This window comes from Notolepis coatsorum (assembly GCF_963971535.1).
Source record: "Notolepis coatsorum genome assembly, chromosome: 14".
In the NCBI taxonomy this organism is placed as follows: domain Eukaryota; kingdom Metazoa; phylum Chordata; class Actinopteri; order Aulopiformes; family Paralepididae; genus Notolepis; species Notolepis coatsorum.
This window is the reverse complement of record NC_140178.1, coordinates 95,256,970-95,281,148: the sequence shown is the minus strand read 5'-3', so window position 1 is coordinate 95,281,148 and position 24,179 is coordinate 95,256,970. Positions and strand designations below refer to the sequence as shown.

The 24,179-nt window shown below is 44.2% G+C and overlaps 1 protein-coding gene across 1 annotated transcript in view; it reads left to right on the top strand.

Moving 5' to 3' along the window:
* Positions 1 to 20,088, top strand: part of traf7 (TNF receptor-associated factor 7) — a gene marked incomplete at its 5' end in the record, with an annotated part of 55,038 nt that extends 34,950 nt beyond the window's left edge. The window contains 4 exons of the mRNA XM_084329216.1: positions 11,947 to 12,066; positions 12,523 to 12,654; positions 14,995 to 15,114; positions 15,824 to 20,088. Of these exons, the coding sequence (XP_084185342.1) occupies positions 11,947 to 12,066; positions 12,523 to 12,654; positions 14,995 to 15,114; positions 15,824 to 15,838 (387 nt within the window). The 3' untranslated portion in view covers positions 15,839 to 20,088. The remainder of the gene's footprint in view (positions 1 to 11,946; positions 12,067 to 12,522; positions 12,655 to 14,994; positions 15,115 to 15,823) is intronic.
* Positions 20,089 to 24,179: the final 4,091 nt, after the last annotated feature.

Sequence of the window (24,179 nt, the reverse complement as noted above, 5' to 3'; positions counted from 1 at the left end):
TCTGCATCCCCTTAGCAATTGTGTGTATTGAGCTGTACTGTATTGTACCCATTCTGCAATCTGTTAATAAAGTTTTCAATCAATCAATCAATCACACCTCCAGTACAGAAACATTGTTTGAGTTTGCGTGTCAGGTAGACTATTGATTGACAGTCGAGTCTGCCAATTACATCACATCGCTTGCACTCCGGTGCTGCAGCTGGACCCATTGCCCACCTCTGCTGTTGATAACGCTAGCCAAGTTATTATACACACAGATACACAGTGGGCCAGTGACTTTGGTGTAGGGGTGTAACAATGCATCGATCCTAAGGGGGAAATTCAACTGCATCGATTTGAAAATGTTAGAATAGATTATCGCAATTTTAATGTGTACACGTTATGTTATTGTCATGTCCGTTACAGCCAACACACTGACATACGCTACTGCATCAACGTTATGATTAACAAAGCAAGGCATTCGTTTTGTTGCATTAACGTTATATTACTATTGCTATCGATAAATCTAGGTGTTCTAAAATCTATTGCTATTGGTAAGAGAGACTATAATAAGTTGGTGTCTCGGAAAACGAGAGCCCTGATCGCGGAGTTTCAGGAAGTAAACAAGAAAAATTTGAGCTTCCGATTGGTCATTTGCTTTATTTCCCATGAAACCAGTCACTTCACTCTACTGTGATTGGACCGTTGGCTTGAGTGCAATGTGGGACTTGTAGTTTTTTAACGATCTCGCAGCGGAGGAAAAAAAAGACGAGAGAGGCTATAATCTGTATTCGCACAGCGTGTGCGTAATTGATTTTTACCGTTCGCATACAAATATTTTTAGGGGCCTGCTTATGAACTACACGCCACACGGCGGGCAGCCCTCTAAGTGTCATGCGCCAAAGGTAAAAACAGACCGCCCCTGGCGGGCGGCGGGCTTTAGTTTTCGGTCCCTGTGCATGTTATATTAGTTCATGTTATATTAGTTCATGTTATATTAGTTGTGGTCCATGCCTTGTCCATGTTATATTAGTTCATGTTATATTAGTTGTGGTCCATGCCTTGTGCATGTTATATTAGTTCATGTTATATTAGTTGTGGTCCATGCCTTGTGCATGTTATATTAGTTCATGTTATATTAGTTCATGTTATATTAGTTCTGGCCCATGCCTTGTGCATGTTATATTAGTTCATGTTATATTAGTTCATGTTATATTAGTTCTGGCCAAGTGCATGTTATATTAGTTCATGTTATATTAGTTCATGTTATATTAGTTCTGGTCCATGCCTTGTGCATGTTATATTAGTTCATGTTATATTAGTGCATGTTATATTAGTTCATGTTATATTAGTTCATGTTACCGGTATATTAGTTCTGGCCCATGCCTTGTGCATGTTATATTAGTTCATGTTATATTAGTTCATGTTATATTAGTTCTGGCCCATGCCTAGTGCATGTTATATTAGTTCATGTTATATTAGTTCATGTTACCGGTATATTAGTTCTGGCCCATGCCTTGTGCATGTTATATTAGTTCGTGTTATATTAGTTCATGTTATATTAGTTCTGGCCCATGCCTTGTGCATGTTATATTAGTTCATGTTATATTAGTTGTTGTCCATGCCTTGTGCATGTTATATTAGTTCATGTTATATTAGTTCATGTTATATTAGTGCATGTTATATTAGTTCATGTTATATTAGTTGTGGTCCATGCCTTGTGCATGTTATATTTAGTTCAAGACGTTCAGATACAGTTTGTGTGTACCGGTATGTATGCTGTATTTGTGTGTTCTGTTGCTATGACTATTTGTGTGTGTGTGTGTGTGTGTGGTGTGTGTGTGGTGTGTGTGTGTGTGTGTGTGGGGGGGGGGGGGGGGGGGGGAGATGTATTTCGGCTTTTCGGCCAGTAATAATTGGACTCCGTTCTAAATATAGAACTCTCCGTCTCTCTGACTGTCAACTTGTTCTAACTGCCTCACTGTTCAAAGTACTGCACAGTAGAGAGAGTGAGGGAGAGCGAGGGGAGAGAGAGCGAGGGAAGGAGGGAGACTATGTTGTCTCTGACCGATCTAGATTCTTAATGATTTCCATATGAAATACTCTGCAGTCAGTAGGTGGATATTGATTTGATTATTATATATCGCATCAGGCCAGTGTTAATTTTGGCAGCTATTTTCATTTTAGTTTTAGTCTTAGGCCCTGTTTAGACGGAAACGCTAGCAGGTGAATCCGCAAAAATATTTTTTCGGATGTGCCTTTCGTTTATACGGAAACTGCGTTTTTACGGGGAGAAACCGCAAAAAAGTGAGACCACCTTCCTGGGTGGAATTCCTAGAAACGATAAACCTTTGCGCTATCATCTAAACTGTCGAACCGCATAAAACGATGACGAAAGGGTTGTCAAGGCTCTCGTCGCGCGTACTGCTTACATCACAGGCATGCGCCAGTAGCCTAGAAGCGTAAACAAAGCATGTCTGATTCTATCCATGGCGATCACCTGAAGGCTACATTGGCAGTACTTTTAAATACACAAGAATCTGTCCCGCGGCTATCACAACTATTAGTGACTGGACCCACTGTCTGTGAGTGACTCTGCTTTGGTCCAATCACATTCCCCACCCACAGTCTGCGAATCAGAGGCAGAGTAGGGCGGGTCTTCACAGCACGTCATGTGACATATGCGCCAATCGTGTGACAGCGGGGCTCCGTCGTCTCGAGTTGTTACAGCCTCCTCTGCACGGAGAATTCCATCCCAAAACACTAGTCTAAACGCAAAATTTAAAGTGAGACCGCAAGACGACTTTTGCGGTTTCTGTTCAGACTCTCTCCGTCAAAACGTAGCCTTAGTCATGTGTCAAGTGCTCCTTTTTCGTTTTCATCATATTTAGTCATCTTCATTTATTTTTCGTTTAGTCAGTTTTAGTCAACTAAATGTCTGAGCATTTTAGTCTTAGTCAGTTTTTGTCTCAATTTTGTCTTTTTTGTTTTAGTCTAGATTTAGTCGACGAAAACGGATGACATTTTTGTCTATTTTTAGTTAATGGAAAAAAACTTCAGAAATAGTCAACATGGAACATTTTCTGATTTAAATTGTGTATTTATTTTTTAACCTAGGGGAATCTCAGTCGGCGGCACAAGTGATACCCAGGAAGTATATGTTGGTGTAGACATGGTCCAATGTATTGTTGCTCCTACAGTATATGTTGGTGTAGACATGGTCCAATATATTGTTGCTCCTACAGTATATGTTGGTGTAGACATGGTCCAATGTATTGTTGCTCCTACAGTATATGTTGGTGTAGACATGGTCCAATGTATGCATCAAAGAGAGCATTACGGATGTGGTGACGTTGTTTCTGACCAGAGAGACGACACTGAACTCTGTCTGTTTGCTGTGTCTTTCCTTTCTCTCTGCCATGTCTGTCCTCTCGCTGCTGTGTCTGTTCTCTCTGTCATGTCTGTCCTCTCTCTCTCTGCTGTGTCTGGCAGCGGTTTATTCTATAACAGGATGCTGTAAACTAAGTAAACAGAACACACAGTAGTACTAGTAGTAGTACACACTGATTGCAATCTGCTTGCATAAAAACATTATATAAAATCACATTCTGAGGTCAGTGTTAAAGTGCCACATGGAAGAGGTCTGGTTAGTGGTTAGAGGTGGTCTAGGTCTGGTTAGGGTAACTTAGGGGTAGTTAAGCATTCATTATAATTTATTATTATTATTTAGATAGATGGATGTAAAGGGCTAGACCAACTCTTAACCCCTATCTGGACCTAGACCACCTCTAAGTCACAACCCTAACTTAGGGGTTAAAGTTAGAGGTGGTCTAGGTCTGGTTAGGGGTTAAGTGGTCTGCACACGGCGGGCGACAGACGTCGCCTGGCGATGTGATCGCCTGTCGCTCAATGACAATCGCTTAGCCCCCCACACCAGAGGCGACCGTTCTCGGGTATAATAAGCTATGTGTCGCTCTGTTTAGCTGGGGAGATATAGGAGGGCGGACCGCCGGGACCGGACGTTAGTTAGGTTGTTGTGAAGCGGGTTAGCAGGTAGCTGTGTGTGTTGTATTAACCTGTAAAACCCATATTGAGCTGGAATTAAACCACCATATACGAATACAACCTCTCCTCATTCTTCCTGACATTACTGCATGCCTGATCGCTACGATACGTTCATTACCAACGATTGGACAAGTATTGTTATGCAGCTGCTGAGAGAGTGTTTTTTTCACGGAAGACGCAAACTGTTTTGTTCTCAACCATCATTTTCTTTGGACAATAAACCTTATAAACCACATCAGCTGCAGCCTGGACATTAAACTCTGTCAACATCCACAACTTCTTTTGTTACCCGAGTATAAAAACACTAGTAGGTGCATCGTGGCGCATTGTTCATTTATTAGTTAATGACAAGCGGCCACTACAGCTTCTCAAACTAACGTTATTTATTTAAATTGTTCCCGTTAATAATAATGAACATAAGTAGCATGGTAATAATACGTAGGTTATTGATCAATGAATGTATTGAATGATACATTAATGGTGTACAAATGATACACCAGTAGAACTTCTGTACTACTTCTACTGTAGAAGTCATGTTATTTCCTCATTGTCCTGCCTGCCGTCGCCTCAAAAATAGGGTCGAGGCGATTTTTAGCGAGGCGACAGAAATAGCTGCGCGACCGTCGCTTCAGAATCTCCTGCCGTGTGGGTTCTCTCATTCATAACAATGAAGGCGATACAATTCTGTCTGTCGGCTCGCTAAAAAAATCGGTCGCCTGGCTAAAATCGCTCGCCGTGTGGGGACCCCTTTAGAGTTAGAGGTGGTCTAGGTCTGGTTATACAGATCCGATACCAGTGCATACATAAACAAAAATTATATTATATAAATTATAACACTTTTTTTCTTTTCATTTTTACAGCTACTGTTTTATATATACTGTTTTTTAGTAAGAACTAGAAAGTAATGGTATTTATTCAACAACAGGTGATTGTATAGATTAGTATTAGTATCATTAATTGACAACTAAGCTCAATGAGTTCACCCACGGAATGGTTGTTGGTACATTGGTTCCACACGGACGTTAAACGTTGTTGCGCACTTCCTATCCAGAGGGCTCCGGTTCAGTTAGCTCCTAGCAGAGGATCTGTTGTGATTTTTTATGCAAAATAAATATTCAACATTCTCTTTTGAGACTCCGCCTCAGACTCTTATCATTTGGCACTAAAAGCTAGGGCTGACCTTCGAAGCTTTTTTTGGCAATCGAAGCTTCGTGGCCGAGCTTATGTTGTGGGACTTGTACAGCACTTTGGTAAACTTTGTTGTTTTTAAATGTGCTCTATAAATAAAGTGCATTGGATTAATGAATTAAGTAGCCCCTTTCGTGACTGTGACGCAGCCAACAAGGTTTCACTCGGCTGTGTGATTTAATTCAAGGTGGATCGCTGTTGTCGTTTGAACAACTTCAGATTTCATGGGAACTACCAATCCCCCAAATCAAGAATGTTTAAGATGAATGAAGTAAGATTTTGATTATTTGAAATATGGCCTGTGTAGACTAAACTATGCACAGAATTATGTCAGTCTACAAGGTCCGGATTCTACATGGTCCGGCAATGTAGACCTTGTAGATTCCACTACAGACCAATTATCAGTGAATGTTCATGCATTTTTAAGAAGGGCTACTTCCACAAAAAAACAAAGAACTCACCAAAACATCTCAGTAGCACCTTATCTAAATGTTCTATTTCATATATGGAGATTCATATTTATTTATGTATTGCATGCATTTCTAAATTTTATTTCCTATTTTGTTTATTCATCCCAGTATCTTTCTTTCTTGTGTGGAATTCTACAAGGCATGTAGGTGTATATGTGTTTGAGGATGATATCCTTCAAACAGGCAATAGAGATGATATAATTTGGGCAGTGCTGAGCTGGGTTACTTTCCTCTAGTGTATTTGTCCCCCGGCCCCACCCAATGGCCCCATGCGCGCACACACACACACTTCAATTTTTTTTTAATGTTCGAAGCTTGTGCCATCGAACGAAGCTTCGAAGTATTTAAGACAGCCCTACTAAAAGCTAAACATTGTCACCGGTATGGCTGTCTGCATTATGTCATTAATTGTGTGCGAGAGTTCGATCAGTTAGCCACGTTAGCGTGAGCTAGGTTAGCCACTAGCTAACGCGAGCTAGATGGAAATACAAACAATGTGGTGAATAAGTGATTTACCTTGAAATACTCCTTTGCCAACTTGCTGTACTTTGCTTGCAGGTCTGCAGCTGGATTATGAATAGTCCCAACTTTAGCCAAGGTAACGTTCAGCTAAAATTAGCTTTTCAAATAGCTCCAGCTAATGCTAATAACACAGAGCTCCCGTCAGCCGTCACACTGTTCTGTCGGGACGATGGCATTAATAAAAGTTATAATTAGTTTGTCTCGTCTTGTTTTAGTCAACAATATCAACATACATGAAGAGAAATTTCTTCCTGGTTTTTGTAAATTACATTTTTGTGTGCTCAGTTGTGGTCAACGATATTTAATAAACTATTTAGTCTCGTTAGCGTCACATGGTATTCAATAACGTGACGTCACGTCTCGTTGTCGTCATGAAAAAAACCTTCGTTGACGAACATCTTTCGTCATCAATTTAGTCAACAAAATTAACACTGCATCAGGCTGACATGGGGTATTGGTAGAATCTCCCCCAACAATTTCAACTGATACTAAAGAAGAGTGAATCAGGAATCAAAGCAAAGTGACTTAATGCCCACCACACACGCGCACACACACACACACACACACACACACACACATAGGAACGGGACAAGTGGGATGACAAGACAAGAGGTTTTTCTACTTGGATGATCTGCTTAATGAGGCTCTTTAGGCTATAGGGAGGAAAAGAAGACCGGATGAGATGGGGAGGATGAACTGTGAATGGACTCAAATGCCCACAACGATGTAGATAGTGATACCATCATATATTAGTACTAGGGATGTCCGATATTATCGGCCGACCGATATCGGCAGTAAAATGTGATATCGGAAAATATCGGTATCGGTTAAAAAAAAAAAACACAATAACAATTTTTTATCTTTTTTTTAACCTTTATTTACCCAGGCAAGCAAGTAAGAACCAATTCTTATTTTTTTTATTGTCAAAAGTATGCATAATGGTTTAATTCAACAAGAGATATGTAATGTTAATTTGTACTTTTTTAATGATCATATTTTGCACAGATAATGCTTACATTTAGAAAGCCTTTTGAATGCATCCAGTGAAATGATTAGTTACCTGAAATTATTCCGTTTTTTTGGGGGGAAACCCTGCATATATCGGTATCTGTATCGGAAATTAAGAGTTGGACAATATCGGTATCGGTAAAAAAGCCAATATCGAGCATCTCTAATTAGTACATATTATTGGTAGTAGAATTGTGTTGGTTCATCAGTGTTTCTAGGCTTGTTATGATCAAGCTGTCGAGTTTGGGAGGTGGGACTGGGTGGTGGGACTGAGAGGTGGGACTGAGAGGTGGGACTGGGAGGTGGGACTGAGAGGTGGGACTGGGGGGTAGGACTGAGAGGTGGGACTGAGGGTAGGGGTGGGCGATATATTGAGTATACTCGATGTATCGCGGATTGTTCTACCCGAGATGTAGTACTGTACTATATCGCGAACATCGAGTATTAGTTTATATGGCGCCGCCCGCGGCCGAGAGACACTCGCAGTGCTTTCCTCGAGAAGCGCTGCAGTCAGAGTGCAGACTGCTGCTTTCCTCTCTCTCACACACCCGCGGCCCGCCCACTCTACGTCACACACACACACAGAGACAGAGAGGCGGTGCCAAGTCAGCGGCTCAGTGCACATGTTGTTTGGAGGAGACGGGGAATGAGGAAAGAAGATTATGATTTTAGCGAGTTATTTATTTTATTTATTTTCCGAAACGACAATGGAAGATGGAGCCGGTGCCACTGCCGAGGCGGATGAACTGGTTCCAAAAAAGAACAGTACTGGATCCGTCGTCTGGCGGTGGTTTGGTTACCGCAAGGAAGATGTTGAGACGGTTACCTGCAAAATATGCAGCAGAGCAAACCCGTTGCCACAAAAGGTAGCAGTGCTGCAGTACCACCAATTTGTTCCACCATTTAAAAATACACCCACTACAAAATGAAGAGTGCGTGAAACTCTAAAGTCAAAGCAACCAGCCCAGATGCAAATGACTCTGGCTTCTTCATTTTCAAAAGCGATCCTGTATGACAAAAAAAAGTAAACAATGGAGAGAAATCCATATCCAATCAAAAGGGCAACGGCGCCCTCTGCTGCCACATCACAGAGAGAGCGGGTTGAAACGGAGTTGTCTGTCGATGCTGACAGATCCCCTACAGTGGTGGAAGATTTACCCCTTTTGCAAAATAAAATGTTCTAATAGAAACCACTAGGGATGCCCCGATCACGTTTTTTGCCACTGATACCGATCACCGATCGTCTTGAGCCATATCGGCCGATACCGATCCGATACAGATCGTTTTTGATTAATAAAAAAAAATATATATATATAATTTTTTTTTTTTTTTATAAAATATATATATTATATAATTAGACTTGTACTTGTAGTTGTATTATCTGCGAGACAACGCCACCACGCAACAAGTCAAAATGCTCGCTATCTCCACTGTCTGTGTGTACATACTCTGCTTTGATCAAATCACATTCGGCTCTGCAGATTTACCCTAGGCTCTGCAGATATACCCTACTCCCTCAGCTATCCCCGTTAGTGACTGCGACGCAAGCCGGGCTTCGAATATGCATCGAATGAGTGTTATAAGACATTGATATCAGGAGCTGTCTGTAGCTACTGCTAGCCGGAAATATAATGTTAAGACAACGCCTCAGTGAACTATTTAGTTGAATGGGACATTTCGTTTTGAACAGTGAGCTAAGCTAACGTGAGCTTTGATTGATTGATTGATTGAATTGATTGATTGATTGATTGATTGATTGAAAAGTGTATTAACAGATTGCAGAATGGGTACAGTACAGTACAGCTCAATACATACAATTGTTAAGAGGATGCAGACCTGAGAAAGACTTTCGTCTTGTTTCCATCAGGGTCCCCCATTTTCAATTCATCATATGACACACATGACATACAGATAGACAGTACTGCTACATCTATACATTTATGACATACCAGATTTTCAAATACAGTACTGTTTGTGATACTAAAAAAATCCAGAAGAAGAGTATATACATTTGACATAGAAACTGTGCATTGGGGGAGGTTGGGTAGGTGGGGTGGGGCTGTACATTGTTAACAGAGGTATCGTACACTAGTACTAGATAACTAGACTATTGCTGGAGCATTTGTTGATATCAGGAGCTATCAGTAGCTAGCCGGCTAGATACCGTTCAGTTAGACAATGCCTCATCATGTATTAAACTAAAAGTGAATAGTTGACTGGGTCATTTTGTAACGGTAGCTAACGTTAGCTCATGGAGGTCCCGTCCCACTAGACTAGACTAGACCCGTGTTTACATGCGTGCGGGAGGAGCAGACGCGCAGCACTGTGTGCAGCTCCCGGTGTCTGAGACAGAACTCAGCGAGTGAGATCTGTTTTGACGATCGGCGAAAATAAAGCATTATCACCGATCACCGATCGCATATTTATACTGATTATCGGCCGATAACGATCGGTGGCCGATCGATCGGGGCATCCCTAGAAACCACTAATGACTACAGTACAGTATAAATAAAGAATGGTTTAATGCAGATATATGTTGCAGGGACTACTAGAATCATCATGTTGGCTTTTTTTAAGTGCTTTAGAGGAAATGTAAAAATATTGCGATATGTATCGCGATATAGCCAAAATATATCGCAATATCATTTAGAGGCCATATCGCCCAGCCCTAACTGAGGGGCCTTTCTCACTCACCAATCGGGGTCGAATCAGCGCCCCCGGGGACGGGGGGCGAGTGTTCTCACTCAGATGGACACACCCCTTTTGGATGCGAAGCGGCGCTGATTCGGAATACCCCCTGCTGAACCTGGGACGGTTGAAATAGGTGGTTTCGGGTGCGGGCCAGTGGGAGCGGGGGGCGTGACACACACAACATCGTTCCTGTAATATGCTTTCATGCTTGCTTGAATTTTGGGCAGATAAAACCACACAGCAACAACTGGACAATACCCACAAATACGATATTTATGGGCAATTTGAGAGTTCAGACCTCAACCAAAAACAAGCATTGTGGAGCCTCACAGCGCAGTGGATGAAAACATGAAGCCACATTACAAACGCACAGCACTTCCCTGGCTCGCATTAGGCCTGGCAATTTTGTTTGCCATGCTATGTCTATACATTGGTTTCTTGTTCGAATGCATTTATTTCTATTAGACCAGTGGTGCCCAACCAGTCGGCCGTGGTCGACCAGTAGATCAATGACATGCAATGTAATTGCCACGAGCGATGGGATGTTAGCTGCTGTACAGGCTAAGCTAACTAGCTAACTAGCTAACTAACTAACTAACTAGCTGCTAGCCACAATGCTATACTGTTATACTGGCATATTCCATTCATGTTAGCATGTAAGCTAACAAAACGGAGCCGATTAGACTAAACACCGCTTTTGGTGTTCAATTGTGTTGATGTTAGTTTTGTTTCATCAACAAATGAGAGGCAGAACACGCAGTGAATGTATCCGTTTTGTTTATTGCACGTTCTTTGCTGAAAAATAAGTGCTACAGTGCCAGTGGCTATACTAGACTAGTACTAGGCTACCGTTAGCTTAGCGTTAGCCCTGGGAAACGCTCAAAAGCGAACTCTACAACACCATCCATTCGTGATAAAATGGGGTGGGTTATATTGACGAGGCTTGACAACAGAGGTTCAAATATAACTTCATATTTATTGGTTATTTGTTCATTTTATATCAGCATCCAGTCTCCACCGTGTCTCTCAGTCTCTTCCTGTTTACATTTTCGAGCATGACATCATCGCCTACGGCAAGCTTGCAAGCTCAAAACTCAAACCGTAAACAAAACCCAGAGCGCACCAAGACTGAGTGTGTACACAAACTAGAGGGGGGGGGGGGGGAGTTCGCATCAGATCTCGGAATGGACTAGAACAGAATGGAACCGAATGGGTGAGTGAGAAAGGCCCCTGAGAGGTGGGACTGGGAGGTGGAACTGAGAGGTGGGACTGAGGTGGGACTGGGGGGTAGGACTGGGTGGTAGGATGGAGGATTCTTAAAACATATATTGCTATGAATCCACACAAAGGTGTGCATTTCTGCCAGACCCTCGTCAAACATATTTCATTGTTTGTTTTGTCTTCTTCACTCTTCCACGACGTCCCAAAACATCTCGTCAGAGAAACCTATTGTGAGCCCATCGTGTGTGTGTGTGCGTGCATGCGTGTCTCTTGTGTGCCTGTGTACATGTAGGAGAGCGGCCAGTCTACCATTCCTTTCTCTCTCCTCCGCATGCCGTGGCCTGTTCTCAGTGCTACGCTGTAATTGGTTCACTGCCAGCCAAGCCAGTCCACTGCTGCGTTGCCATGGAGACAGAAATGGACAACTTGCAGATGCTCTGCAGCTCACTTTTTCCAGTGTTGATCACAGGATCTGTGTGTGTGTGTGTGTGTGTGTGTGACCTTTTCAACTGTTCACATTGCAGTCCAATAACTCTCTATATAATTTCCCTCTTCTCTCCATCCTCTTTCTCTTTTATATGTTGATTCGCCCCCTTCCCTTCTTTCTTTTGTTCTCATTCTCTTACACTCTTTCTTTTTCGATCTATATTCTCCTGAACTCCTTCCTCTCTATTTATTATCTCTCTCTCGCTCTCTCTCTACCCTGCCTACTCTTTTCTCACTCTGTTCCCTCTCTTCTCTCTCCTCTATCAATCACACCAACATCTTAACCCCCCCCCCCCTCTCTCTCTCTCTCTCTCAGATTTGGGACATCCGTTCTCTGGAGTGTGTACATGTCCTCCAGACCAGCGGAGGCAGTGTCTACTCTATCGCTGTCACCAATCACCACATCGTCTGTGGTACCTATGAGAACCTTATCCATGTAAGAGATGGTAACACACATATATAACATGTATATAACACATATATATGACATGTACATAACGCATACACTAGCAGGACTCTCGTATCTGCTGGTGCAGGTGGGTGACTGTCACTCAAAGTGCATTGCGAGTGTGGGCGGAGCCCGGCCAAAAGCAGCTTGGACATTGGAAGGGCAGAAAGTGGTGCTCCACAGTACTTGATTAAAAATACAAAACAATGAAACGTATTGAAAAAAAACCTTACAAATGAGTTCCATAGACTCACAGGAATTGTGTAAAATTGCCCACGAGTGATTTTATTTACTTTCCATGGGACCTTTAATACGACTTGTAAATGTGTTAATTATTGTTAGATTGCCCGACAGTATTATTTTCCTCGCTGTGTGAAAAAACTACAGTTGCGTCTGAAGGGAGGGGAGATGATGATGTTGATGAAGTTGTTTTCCTATCTCTAGGTGTGGGACATAGAGTCTAAGGAACAGGTGCGTACCCTGACGGGTCATGTCGGGACGGTGTACGCTCTGGCCGTCATCGCTACACCAGACCAGACCAAAGTCTTCAGCGCCTCCTACGATCGCTCTCTCAGGGTACGGATTGGTGTTTGTGTGTGCGTGCGCATGTGCACTTGTGTGTATTACATAATGTGTACATCATGACGATGTTTGCTCTGTAACCTCTCAACATTGCCGGACCACTGGAACAAGCACACTGCCGCTAGCACTGTTAGATGACATGTAAAGTGATCAAATCATTGTAATTTAAAGGTAGAATCTGTGATTCCGTCAAACGGTGACCCCTCTTGGTGTTGCACTGCCTTTGAGGACAGGTGGGGGAGGGGCTGTTACTGCTCGCCACACCGCAGGTTCTGAGGACAGGTGGGGGAGGGGCTGTTACTGCTCGTCACACCGCAGGTTCTGAGGACAGGTGAGGGAGGGGCTGTTACTGCTCGCCACACCGCAGGTTCTGAGGACAGGTGGGGGAGGGGCTGTTACTGCTAGTCACACCGCAGGTTCTGAGGACAGGTGGGGGAGGGGCTGTTACTGCTCGCCACACCGCAGGTTCTGAGGACAGGTGGGGGAGGGGCTGTTACTGCTCGCCACACCGCAGGTTCTGAGGACAGGTGAGGGAGGGGCTGTTACTGCTCGCCACACCGCAGGTTCTGAGGACAGGTGAGGGAGGGGCTGTTACTGCTCGCCGCACCGCAGGTTCTGAGGACAGGTGAGGGAGGGGCTGTTACTGCTCGCCACACCGCAGGTTCTGAGGACAGGTGAGGGAGGGGCTGTTACTGCTCGCCACACCGCAGGTTCTGAGGACAGGTGAGGGAGGGGCTGTTACTGCTCGCCGCACCGCAGGTTCTGAGGACAGGTGGGGGAGGGGCTGTTACTGCTCGCCGCACCGCAGGTTCTGCCCAGAGAGGTCTGGAGTCATTCACAGTATAATAAGTTAAACTACAACTCATCAGAAAGATGTAAACAAAGTGCCTAGAGGTCGCTGTTAGATGGCATTACAGAGTCTACCTTTAAAGGGGCTATGTACTGCTATTCCTAGCACTTTTTGGGCAACTTTACACAATTCCTGTTAGTCTATTGAAGACATTTGTAAGTTTTTTTTTTTTTTTTTTAAATGCATTGTTTTATATTTCTAATCAAGTACTCAAAACCATAATTTTTCAGCCTCAAGAAATCAGGCTGTTATGGCCTGGCTCCGCCCATAAGCACTTTGAGTGACAGTCAGTCCACAGTCTGCACTGGTAGAGGGAGGGAGGGGGGGGAAGAGAGAGAGAGAGAGGGGGTGGGAGAGAGAGGGTGGGAGAGAGAGAGAGAGAGAGAAAAGACAGGCCCCCTCTCTCCCTCCCTCCCTCTCTCTTCCTTTCTCTCCCTCAGTGATGAGTCCGCGCGCGGCAGAGAGAGAGAGAGAGAAAGAGAGGGAGGGGGTGGGAGAGAGAGAGAGAGAGAGAAAAAAAAGACAGGCCCCCTCTCTCCCTCTCTTCCTTTCTCTCCCTCTCGGCTCTCGGTGATGAGAGTTCGCGGCAGCTTGTGTTTTTTTTTTTCTTTCTTTCAATCTCCCGTTTGCGGGTCTGTGGCGCGCGGCCGGCAGGTACCCCCCCCCAAGTGCCCCCTCTCCATCTCTCTCTTCCTTTCTCTCCCTCTCGGTGATGAGTCCGCGCGCGGCAGAGAGAGAGAGAGAGGGAGGGGGTGGGAGAGAGAGAGAGAGAGAGAAAAAAGACAGGCCCCCTCTCTCCCTCCCTCCCTCTCTCTTCCTTTCTCTCCCTCTCGGCTCTCGGTGATGAGAGTTCGCGGCAGCTTGTGGTTTTTTTTTCTTTCTTTCTTTCCACTCGCTGTCTAGTCTAGGTAGAATGGGGCCGGGCATTAGCTCCAACCACAGAGCCAATCGCATCACCCAGTGGCCGTATGACGTATATCGGCCGTTCAAATCAAAATGGCCTGATTTACTGGAGGAGGAAAGGGGCTGAGCTGAAACAGAGCAATCCGCCAATATGGTATTTAGACACTAAAACACATTGATACGAACTCCTATTACTATAATACAATGCTAGAGACTGAAAAATGACATTTATAGTACATAGCCCCTTTAAGTCTCTCGCCAACTCTCTATAGATCCTTCATCCATGATGAACTTCTGTCACATTTAAATTTTATTAATTTGTGCCTTGATCTTTGGAGTCGAATAAGTGTGTGTGTGTGTGTGTGTGTGTGTGTGTGTGTGTGTGTGTGTGTGTGTGTGTGTGTGTGTGTGTGTGTGTGTGTGTGTGTGTGTGTGTGTGTGTGTGTGTGTGTGTGTGTGTGTGTGTGTGTGTGTGTGTGTGTGTGTGTGTGTGTGTGTGTGTGTGTGTGTGTGTGTGTGTGTGTGTGTGTGTGTGTGTGTGTGTGTGTGTGTGTGTCTCTCTCTCTCTCTCTCTCTCTCAGGTGTGGAGCATGGACAACATGATATGTACTCAGACTCTATTGAGACACCAGGGCAGTGTAACAGCTCTAGCCGTCTCCAGGGGGCGCCTCTTCTCTGGAGCCGTGGACAGCACTGTCAAGGTACCTGTCTGTCTGTCTGTTTGTTTCCCTGTCTGTCTGCCTGTCTGTCTCTCTCTGTTTGTCTCTGTTTGTTTCTGTTTGTCTGTCTGTCTGTCTGTCTCTCACTCTCTCTGTCTGCCTCTCTCTGTTTGTTTGTCTCTGTCTGTTTGTCTCTGTCTGTCTGTCTGTCTGTCTGTCTGTCTGTCTGTCTGTCTGCCTGTCTGTCTGTCTGTCTGCCTGCCTGCCTGTCTGTCTCTCTGTCTGTCTGTCTGTCTGTATGCCTGTCTGTCAGTTAATCCATCTATGTACCTTCTCTTCTGGCCACATCCTTTCATCTATCCAACCTTGTAGTCAAGGCCTTGTATCCTTTTGTAGTTGTCTCTCTTCCACATGTCTTTCATGTAAGTATTGTTAAATGCCTCTGAGCCAGTAATAAAATTACAATTAGTTACATTCTTATTGAAAACCATTTTGGGATATTTATTTGTGGTGGGCTCCCATGCATGGAAACAGAATATCTAACCATCCTTTCCTCCATGTATCATCCCTCTATCTCCCTCTCTCTCTCTCTCCCCCTCGATCTCCTTCTCCCTGTCTCTCCCCTCCTCTCCCTCCCCCTCTCTTTTGCCCCCATCTTTCTTTCTGCCTCTCTCCCTCTCTCTCTGCTCTCTCTCTCTCTCTCTCTCTCTCTCTCTCTCTCTCTCTCTCTCTCTCTCTCTCTCTCTCTCAGGTGTGGACATGCTAGAGACCATTTAGCAGAGAGCTTGCGGTCGCTGAGAGACATCCTCCAGTTGCTCATCACAGACCCGTGACCCTTTTTCTTTTCAAAATGGACTGTATGAACTTTGACCTTTTTGATGAGATGAACTTTAACCTTCTCTCACACGTGTTTATCTGATTGTTCATCCACGACCACAGAATAGCCACCACTTCAAGATCAAGAGGCATCGGAACTATTTTACTAAATGCTACTTTTTCAACTTGATCCTTGACCCCCGTGGCATTACATGCCGGGGCCGTGGGGTCATCTCTCTGGGGGTCACGCTCCCTGTGACCCCAGCACCAGTGCATTACGGGACAAAGTGAGAGGAGCTGCCTTATGCTTGCATCAACCGACCAGGCCACACGCCGAGCTCCTCTCCCACCGGACGCCAATGCCTCCTCTTCAGCAGAACAGGGAGCAGGGCGCGTTCATGGTCGTTGTAGTTGTGCAGATTGTGCCCAGTGTGTTCTGCTCTCTATATGATACTGTTTAAATGAGACTAAAGGCTGGTTTCATGGCTGTGACTTCTCCAGCGCTCTCTCACTCCCAAGAGCAGTGTGTTCCCGCAGTGGCCTCCTGACATCGGTATATTACCTTGTCCAGAGACGGCCGTCGCATCATGCATGACAGGACCGTTAAAGGGTCTGTTTCGTATATATAAGTCGGAGCTAAAGACCCGGGTTTCATATTAACAAATAATATACCGGGGTTCAGTGAGGCACCAGCCGGAGCTTCCTAGAGCCTGGCTTGTTGTTGCTAGCTGCCTTGTTGACCGCTCACGGGGAGCAGGGACGTTGATATTTGTAGTAGAGTTAGCAGCCGTATTGGAGCTTGGATGGAGGAGGCAGCAGGAAGGCATTGCTTTAGAGGAGGTGGTGGTGGAAGAGGAGCTCGCGCCACACGCACGGATCTGCACGGAACAAGATCATCATCGTCGGCCCGAGATGCACACCGCCGTCTCCTCAACCGGCTTCCCTGGGAAATCCTGCAACACGCTGCAAAGTTAAAATAATTAGAAGTTTAAACTCTAAAGCTGCTGACCTCTAGAGGCACGGCCAGTGGCCTTGGTTCTGGAGAGTTATCTGACCCCAGGTCTGTAGGTTCTGGGCCGTTTGAAAGCCCAGGGAGCCTTGGATACAGAGATGCGAGGCCCGTTTCACAGACATGGCTTAGAACTTTGTCTCAGCCTAGAATGTTATGTTCCATGAGGTATCCATTTTAAGATTTCTTTTTCGCAATGTCGCCATATGCCAAGACCACAGCTTCCATGTCTGAGAAACTGTCCAGAAACGGGACATTTCAGCCTTTCTGTCCCAGCGGGGGACATGAGGACGGTGTGCTTCATTTCAAAGTGATAGAATGCTCCACTCTTGGGGGAGGACTGGGGGGGGTCTCACATCACCTCCCTACCATCTCCCCTTGGTAAATTCTCCCAACCCACCTCTGTGAAACCGGCCTTAAGTATATGTTTTAATAACGGAACACTTTAAAATGAGATGACAGATCTATAGATTTATTGAGTTTTGTATTAGTGCCATGATAGAGGTGTGTTCAAAGCCACTTAACGGTTGTATAGTTGTTATGCCGGTGGGCGGTGCCGAATCCCAAGACGTGCCCATGAGAATTACTTACTTTGGCCTACACAGTGGAGGGGGATGGGGAGAGAGAGAGAGTGTGTGTGTGTGTCTGTGTTTATGTATATCTGTGTGTGTGTATGCGTGTGTAGCGGTTCAACGAGTGCCATACGTATGAATGAAATATTGGATAGTAGAGTTCTATTATATTGGAGATTTTTCTCTCCCCTTCCTTCTCTCACCCCCCCCCCCCCCCCCTCTCTCTTTCTCTCTCTCTGTGATCTTCCACTTACATGAACTGGTTATGATGAATCCTGAGTAGTACTGATTGTTGTAATGACTGAGATATGATCTGTAACAGAGCCAAAGCTGCAGCCTTCATTGAGACAGAGTTTTGAACAGTGTTTATGTCACGATGTCCCACATGACGCATATGTTGTCTGCAGTCATTCTGAAAGGACATCCTCAGTCTAAAGCAGCATTAAAGCTGCACTGGGTAGTGTGTGTGTGTGTGAGAGAAAAGTCAAAATAAAGTATGTTATATCTTTAGTATTGAATACATAAAGTGTTACAAGAGAAGAGGAAAAACTGGATCCCTGGAGCGCTGTTTGAAACAAAAACGCATCTGTTTGAAACAAAAACGCATCTGTGAAACCAAAAACGTATCTGTTTGAAACAAAAACGTATCCGTTTGGCTGCTTAACAGCGCCATAAGCTGTCCCCATCTCTGCCGCTTCAAGGTCAGCTTAAAATGGTCATTTTCACGGTGTTTCACGATGTTTGCAGAGCTGTGTGTTCTGTATTATAGCTGTGGAGACAATATAGGTGTGGCTCATTTGACAGACACTACTTGTAGTCCAACATGGAAAAAATAGTTTGTTTCTACACACTGTAGTTAGTTCGTTTATTACACGCTAAACATTGCGCATTTCCAAGATAATCCAGTCTTTTTCCATAGATCGTGAGATAAAACGCGTTATGTGCAATAAGCCCAAACCGTTCTGGTTGATCCCCTGAAACCCCAAATACTCCCAAATCAAAGGTATATACCATGTACACATGTACCTTCACAAAATCATCAAGGGTGGGGGGGGGGGGGGGGTAGTTTTAACTCGAAACCGTGACTGTGTTTGTCTGGCATGTTTTACATCCGACAAAACTGATCGTTAGAAAAACATGTTTCAGGTTCGGTCAAAACCTGACTATACTTTGGTATGGCGCTCAACTGCTGGCGAGATAACCCGACTATACTCGGGCATGGCGCTGGATGTGTTCATTTTGGTTATTTCGACGTTTCAAAAAAATATATATAATACATTTTTTTTGGGGGTTGATTTATAAACTATATTCAAGCATTTGTAACTAGTTATTGTAGAGGTAACTATTTTCTTTCTCCGAACTACCCGGTGCAGCTTTAAACCAGTTCTCATTCCAGGGGGTCCAGGAGGTCCTTGGGGAGTTCCAGGGGTCCCCGGAAAAATTGGGACTAGTTTTGATTTAATAGTTTAATTCCCCAGACTAGAAGTTAGTCCACGTTTCACTATTAGATCCTCAACTACAGTATAGATTCAGTTATGGAATTGTAGACTAAACCACATCTACTGCAAGAATACTCTTCTCAGAGGGGAGTCCCAGAGATGTAATTAATCAGAGGATGGTCAGAGGCCTCGTGTGTCTCCACAGGAGAGGTCTTAATAAAGGACGGGTTGTTTAGACCCAAAACGGTTCAGAGGCCCGATTCTGTTCGCTTACAATGGGACAAGAGCATTAAAGGGATATTTCACTTTTAATAGAACTTCAGCTGTCAAGAAGGAGCAGTCTTCTCTAAAGTCATGTACAAGTAAACTAGTAACTACTTCTGTCCCTGTCGTCCGCTGTCGACACCACCATTCCTCCCAGGCGTCGGGTTCCTCATTCACTTCCATTAATTTTGAGGACAGTGGTAATCTTTTTTTTGTTTGTATTATTTAACCGATCGGACTGAATGAATCAATATGGCTCTCGTGCTGAAAGGTCTTCTGAATCCCTGCTCTGAAGAACCTTGGGATCCAAAGGGAGGCATGGGACCATCTCTTGGGTCCCGCATGGGACCATCACTTGGGGCCCCGCATGACAAGAACAGCAACGTGTTTTAGTATCATGTGTCCCCAGTGGCTTTACTACGGTAACCTTGACATCTCTGCTGGGATGCAGTTTCGGATAAATCTAGTCCAGGGTGGCGTCTAGAGGGGATACAGAAACCAGCGCAAAATGAAACCAGGCATCTATATCTTTGCCATGATGAAAAAGTAAAAAAAAAAAACATTTAAAAAAGTTGTAGCTTGTTAATTTAGTACCTTAATCTCATTGAAGATATTGTGGCTTCAAGTGATTACTGCGAGATTTAGTCCATAGCTGTATCCCATCTAGCCAAGACCTCTTGAACTATCCCATCTAGCCACGATTTCTCTTAACAAACGGAATCAATTTGACTTGATTGTGTTTCTCAAATACTTGTGACTCTTTAATAACTGCATTTCTGGTAAGATGAGGAGAGGAAGGGTTAGGGAGTGTCTTCACTGATCACGGTTTGCATTGATCTCTTGTATACTTGTAATCATGTAAGCTTGATCTGATCATTGATCAATAAAACTGTTGTACACTTTGGAAACTATTGACTATTATGCGTTGTCTCATCTTTTTACGTTGTGATTGGTTTCCTGTTCCTGACTGAAAAACCAGGGACCCATTTCAGACTACAGATCAGTTGTTTGGGACTTGTCCAATAGGGGACAAAACACTCCCTAATTGGGGGAAAGCTGCTTTTCAGATCAGTGGTTGGGGCAAAGATAAGATATTCCTTTATTGATAATTCAGGTACCATAGCAGCAGGGGGGAGGGGAGGTACAGAATAAGACATACAGGTCACAGAATTATAGTACAGTGGAGAAGTAAAATAAAAAGGCAGTGTAAACTATACAATATAATTAACTGGACATGCACAACAAGGTGTCAGATGAGGGTATGTATGCCCTCTCAGTTATTTTGCCATACAATACATAGTTGCAATATATAATCTAAAAAAACGAAATGCTAAATATGTGCAATATATAATCTAAAAATTCAAAGCTAAATTAGCGTTGCGCATAAATCGAATAGGGTTTGTGTCCAGAATGTATGCAAGTCAATACAATGTCTCTAATTTTAGACAACTGTGATTGCACTACTTCCAGTGCTCCAGACGAGCAGCTGATGTTGCAGTCTTGTAGCTTTGCTCTTCTGCCCTCTGCTGGACTACCGGCGGAAATACAGCTGTTGTCGCGTCACAGTCTCCAGAAGCCGCGTCTGTCGTGCACCGACATCATGATCTAGGTGATTGGATTGAATTGATTGAAAATTGTATTAACAGATTGCAGAATGGGTACAGTACAGCTCAATACATACAATTGTTAAGGGGATGCAGACCACAGTAAATGACCAAGTATGGTCTTGTCAATATTCCAATGTACAGTTTTGCTTGTACAGTTGTACAGTGTCCCCCACCCCTCCTACCCAACCCACCCAACCACCTCCAATGTACAGTCCCCCCCCCCCACATACCCAACCTCCTCCAATGTACAGTTTCTACGTCAAATGTATATACTATTTTTTTCTGGACTATTTTCGTATCACAAACTACTGTATTTGTAAATCTGGTATGTCATAAATGTATAGACAGTGGTGCAGTCGTGGTCACACGCAGTGTTACCAGATCACGTGTGTGTGTGTGTATAAATCAGTTCTGTGCGCATGCACGTGGCGTGTTACCAGTTCCCATATTACGACTGCACCACTGTGTATAGATGTAGCAGTACTGTCTATCTGTAGCCTATGTCATGTATGTTACGATGAATTGAAAATGGGGGACCCTGATGTAAACAAGACGAAAGTCTTTCTCTGGTCTGCATCCCCTTAACAATTGTGTGTATTGAGCTGTACTGTACCCATTCTGCAATCTGTTAATAAAGTTTTCAATCAATCAAAAAGAGAAAGATGTTCGTCTTGTTTACATCAGGGTCCCCCATTTTCAATGGTAGGGGTGGCGGTGAGTGTGCAGATGCAGATAGGCAGGCACTTATATTTAAGGGGATTTTGTTCTGGGTCTTATACATAGTCAAATGAGTCCACAGCCAGCTCTATTAGGGCAGATATAGTCCCCAAACTATTGCAACATGCTTCAGCTGAACGTATTTGAAAAGTGCTCAGAAAAAGGTTTGTATTTACCCCAGATATCCAGTAGGAGGCAGTCGTGAGCATGCCATTTTCTCTTGTATATTATTTTGTCAAAATATCCATGTGTTTACATTGACGGAGATGTAAGTTAGGATGGACCAAGCCACCGTGTATTCACGTCACAGAGAGAGTGATGTTGAAATTTGAGTGGGGAAAAAGCATGAAAAGACTGAGTCCCGCTGTATTACTCAGGCTGAGCTACAGTGTCTATTCACAGGCGCGATCCCACTACTGAGCGGCACGGGGGCTTTGGCCTGCTCCGTCTCCGGCCTGGGCCGGTGCACCCCTCCTTAGGCGACCTGGTAGTCCCGGGCTCCCCCAGGAGCACCATATCGATACCGAACTTAGCGCGGACACCCGATCGGCATAGTCCACTGCAGCTCAGAACCCCTGAGCTCAAACGATCCGCCAGCCTCAGCCTCCCAGTAACTTGGATTATAGGTGCGCGCCACCGCACCCGGCAAGAGTTGGTAGGACCAGTCGGGCTTTTGTCTTTTAAAAAAGTGACGTCATTGAAGTCTATTCAATGTATATGGTGTCATCTAGTGGTGAATAACTACTGTAGCTGCTTCCTCCCTTTACAAAGAACACTGGGGAGAAGAGGTTGCCACTCCTACCTAACAAAGAGGGGAGGGCTGAGATTTTCTGGTTACTCCTTTACCTGGTGAGAGAGTGGGAAGTACTAAATACCTGTCATGTATGTCCCTATGCCATAAATGTCATGTATGTTGTGTATGTCATAAATGTCACTATGAATTGAAAATGGGGGACCCTGATGTAAACAAGACGAAAGTCTTTCTCTGGTCTGCATCCCCTTAACAATTGTGTGTATTGAGCCGTACTGTATTGTACCCATTCTGTAATCTGTTAAATAAAGTTTTCATTCATTCATACCACGTACCACGGGTATTGCACTACCCCCCCTGCAGGTTCTATACAACAAGAGGTGCAAATCCAGAGCCTGCAGGATAATGAAAGACCCTCACCACCCCAATAACAGCCTGTTTCAGCTGCTGAGGTCAGGCAGACGCCTGCGAACCCCAGCTACTAGGACAGAGCGGCTTAGGCTCAGCTTCTTCCCCCAGGCCATCAGAGCCATGAACAATGAACATTGAGTGCTCAGAACATTGAACTATCCACACACAAGCACACATGAACACACACGACACGCACGCTGTGCACGCTCACACACAAGCAGCCACTTAACACTTTAACATGAGCGGGCACACACTCATGTCGCACACACGCACACTTATGGCCAAAGGAAAGGACACTTTAAATTAGAATAACAGGAACAGTGTATTGCACTACCAAAGCTAACTAGCATGTCCCATATGCTCTGTAAATAACTATGTACAGATACCGAGATGTCACTCCATGTTACCTGTTACCTGTTTACTGCACAATGTTGTTTTTTCATTTTTTGATTCTATTATATGTTGTACCACTGTATTGCACATCGTTGCGGGCAAGACCACCCGCATTTCATTGTATACCTGTATGCCGTGACAATTAAAACTCTTGACTTGACTTGATTAAAGCTTAAAAATGGAGTGTAGAGCTACTTGTCATTGTGACTATAGCTCTACCAAATAAGCACCTTCCACTGTTGGTATGTCTGAGCAGAGATCACTTTAGCCACATAGAGAGAAAAAGTATTAAAAGTGCCATTAACATACACACAACTTTTAGTTTTTTTCCAATGCTGTCACAGACGCCACATACAGGATGCAGGGGACAAGTACACACTGAATATGGGGGAAATAAATGTATACGTCAAATATATGGGCTGTGTGTGAGGTTGCATAATGAGAAGTCTTAAAGGGGCACACTAACATTATGGGAAATGTGCTCACCATCTTCTCCAGAGTCAGACAATAAGATGGATAGAAAGTAATAGTAGAAAGCAATTTCTCTGCAAGCTAGCCTAGCTTAGCACAAATTAATGGAAACGGATACGGATCAGCTAATCTTGTTGGCCAAAAACACCCTAAACACAAATTACATGTTGGTGCTCTAGTGCGACATCTAGTTTATACAACTGCCCTACACTGTAATCATAATAATCTGAACTACCCACCCCACTAGTCTACCCATGTACTCTGTATGATAGCATGTACAACAGTGCTGTATATACAGCATACATACATTATTATTACATGGCGTTTTCACATTCGCCGAAATGCTTGCTTGTGATTGGTCAATAGCGCGCGTCAGAGGTCAGTTATCAGACAATAATGACCGCTGTGGGACAATAATGACCGCTGTGCGCAGCTGTTCGCAATCAAGCCCACTGACACACACTGTTTCAGTGCAATTAGACACTGCCGGTGTTCTGCTGCCGGGGAAGCTGCCGGCGATGACAGGGGGCGGAGCGACGAGCGGAGCCAGAACCAGTGTTGCGAGTCGATGTAAAATGAATTAGGTATATTGTTAGTAAGTTAGCCATGTAATAAGCGGGATAATGTATAGCTATACTCGATCATTGTCGCAAAATA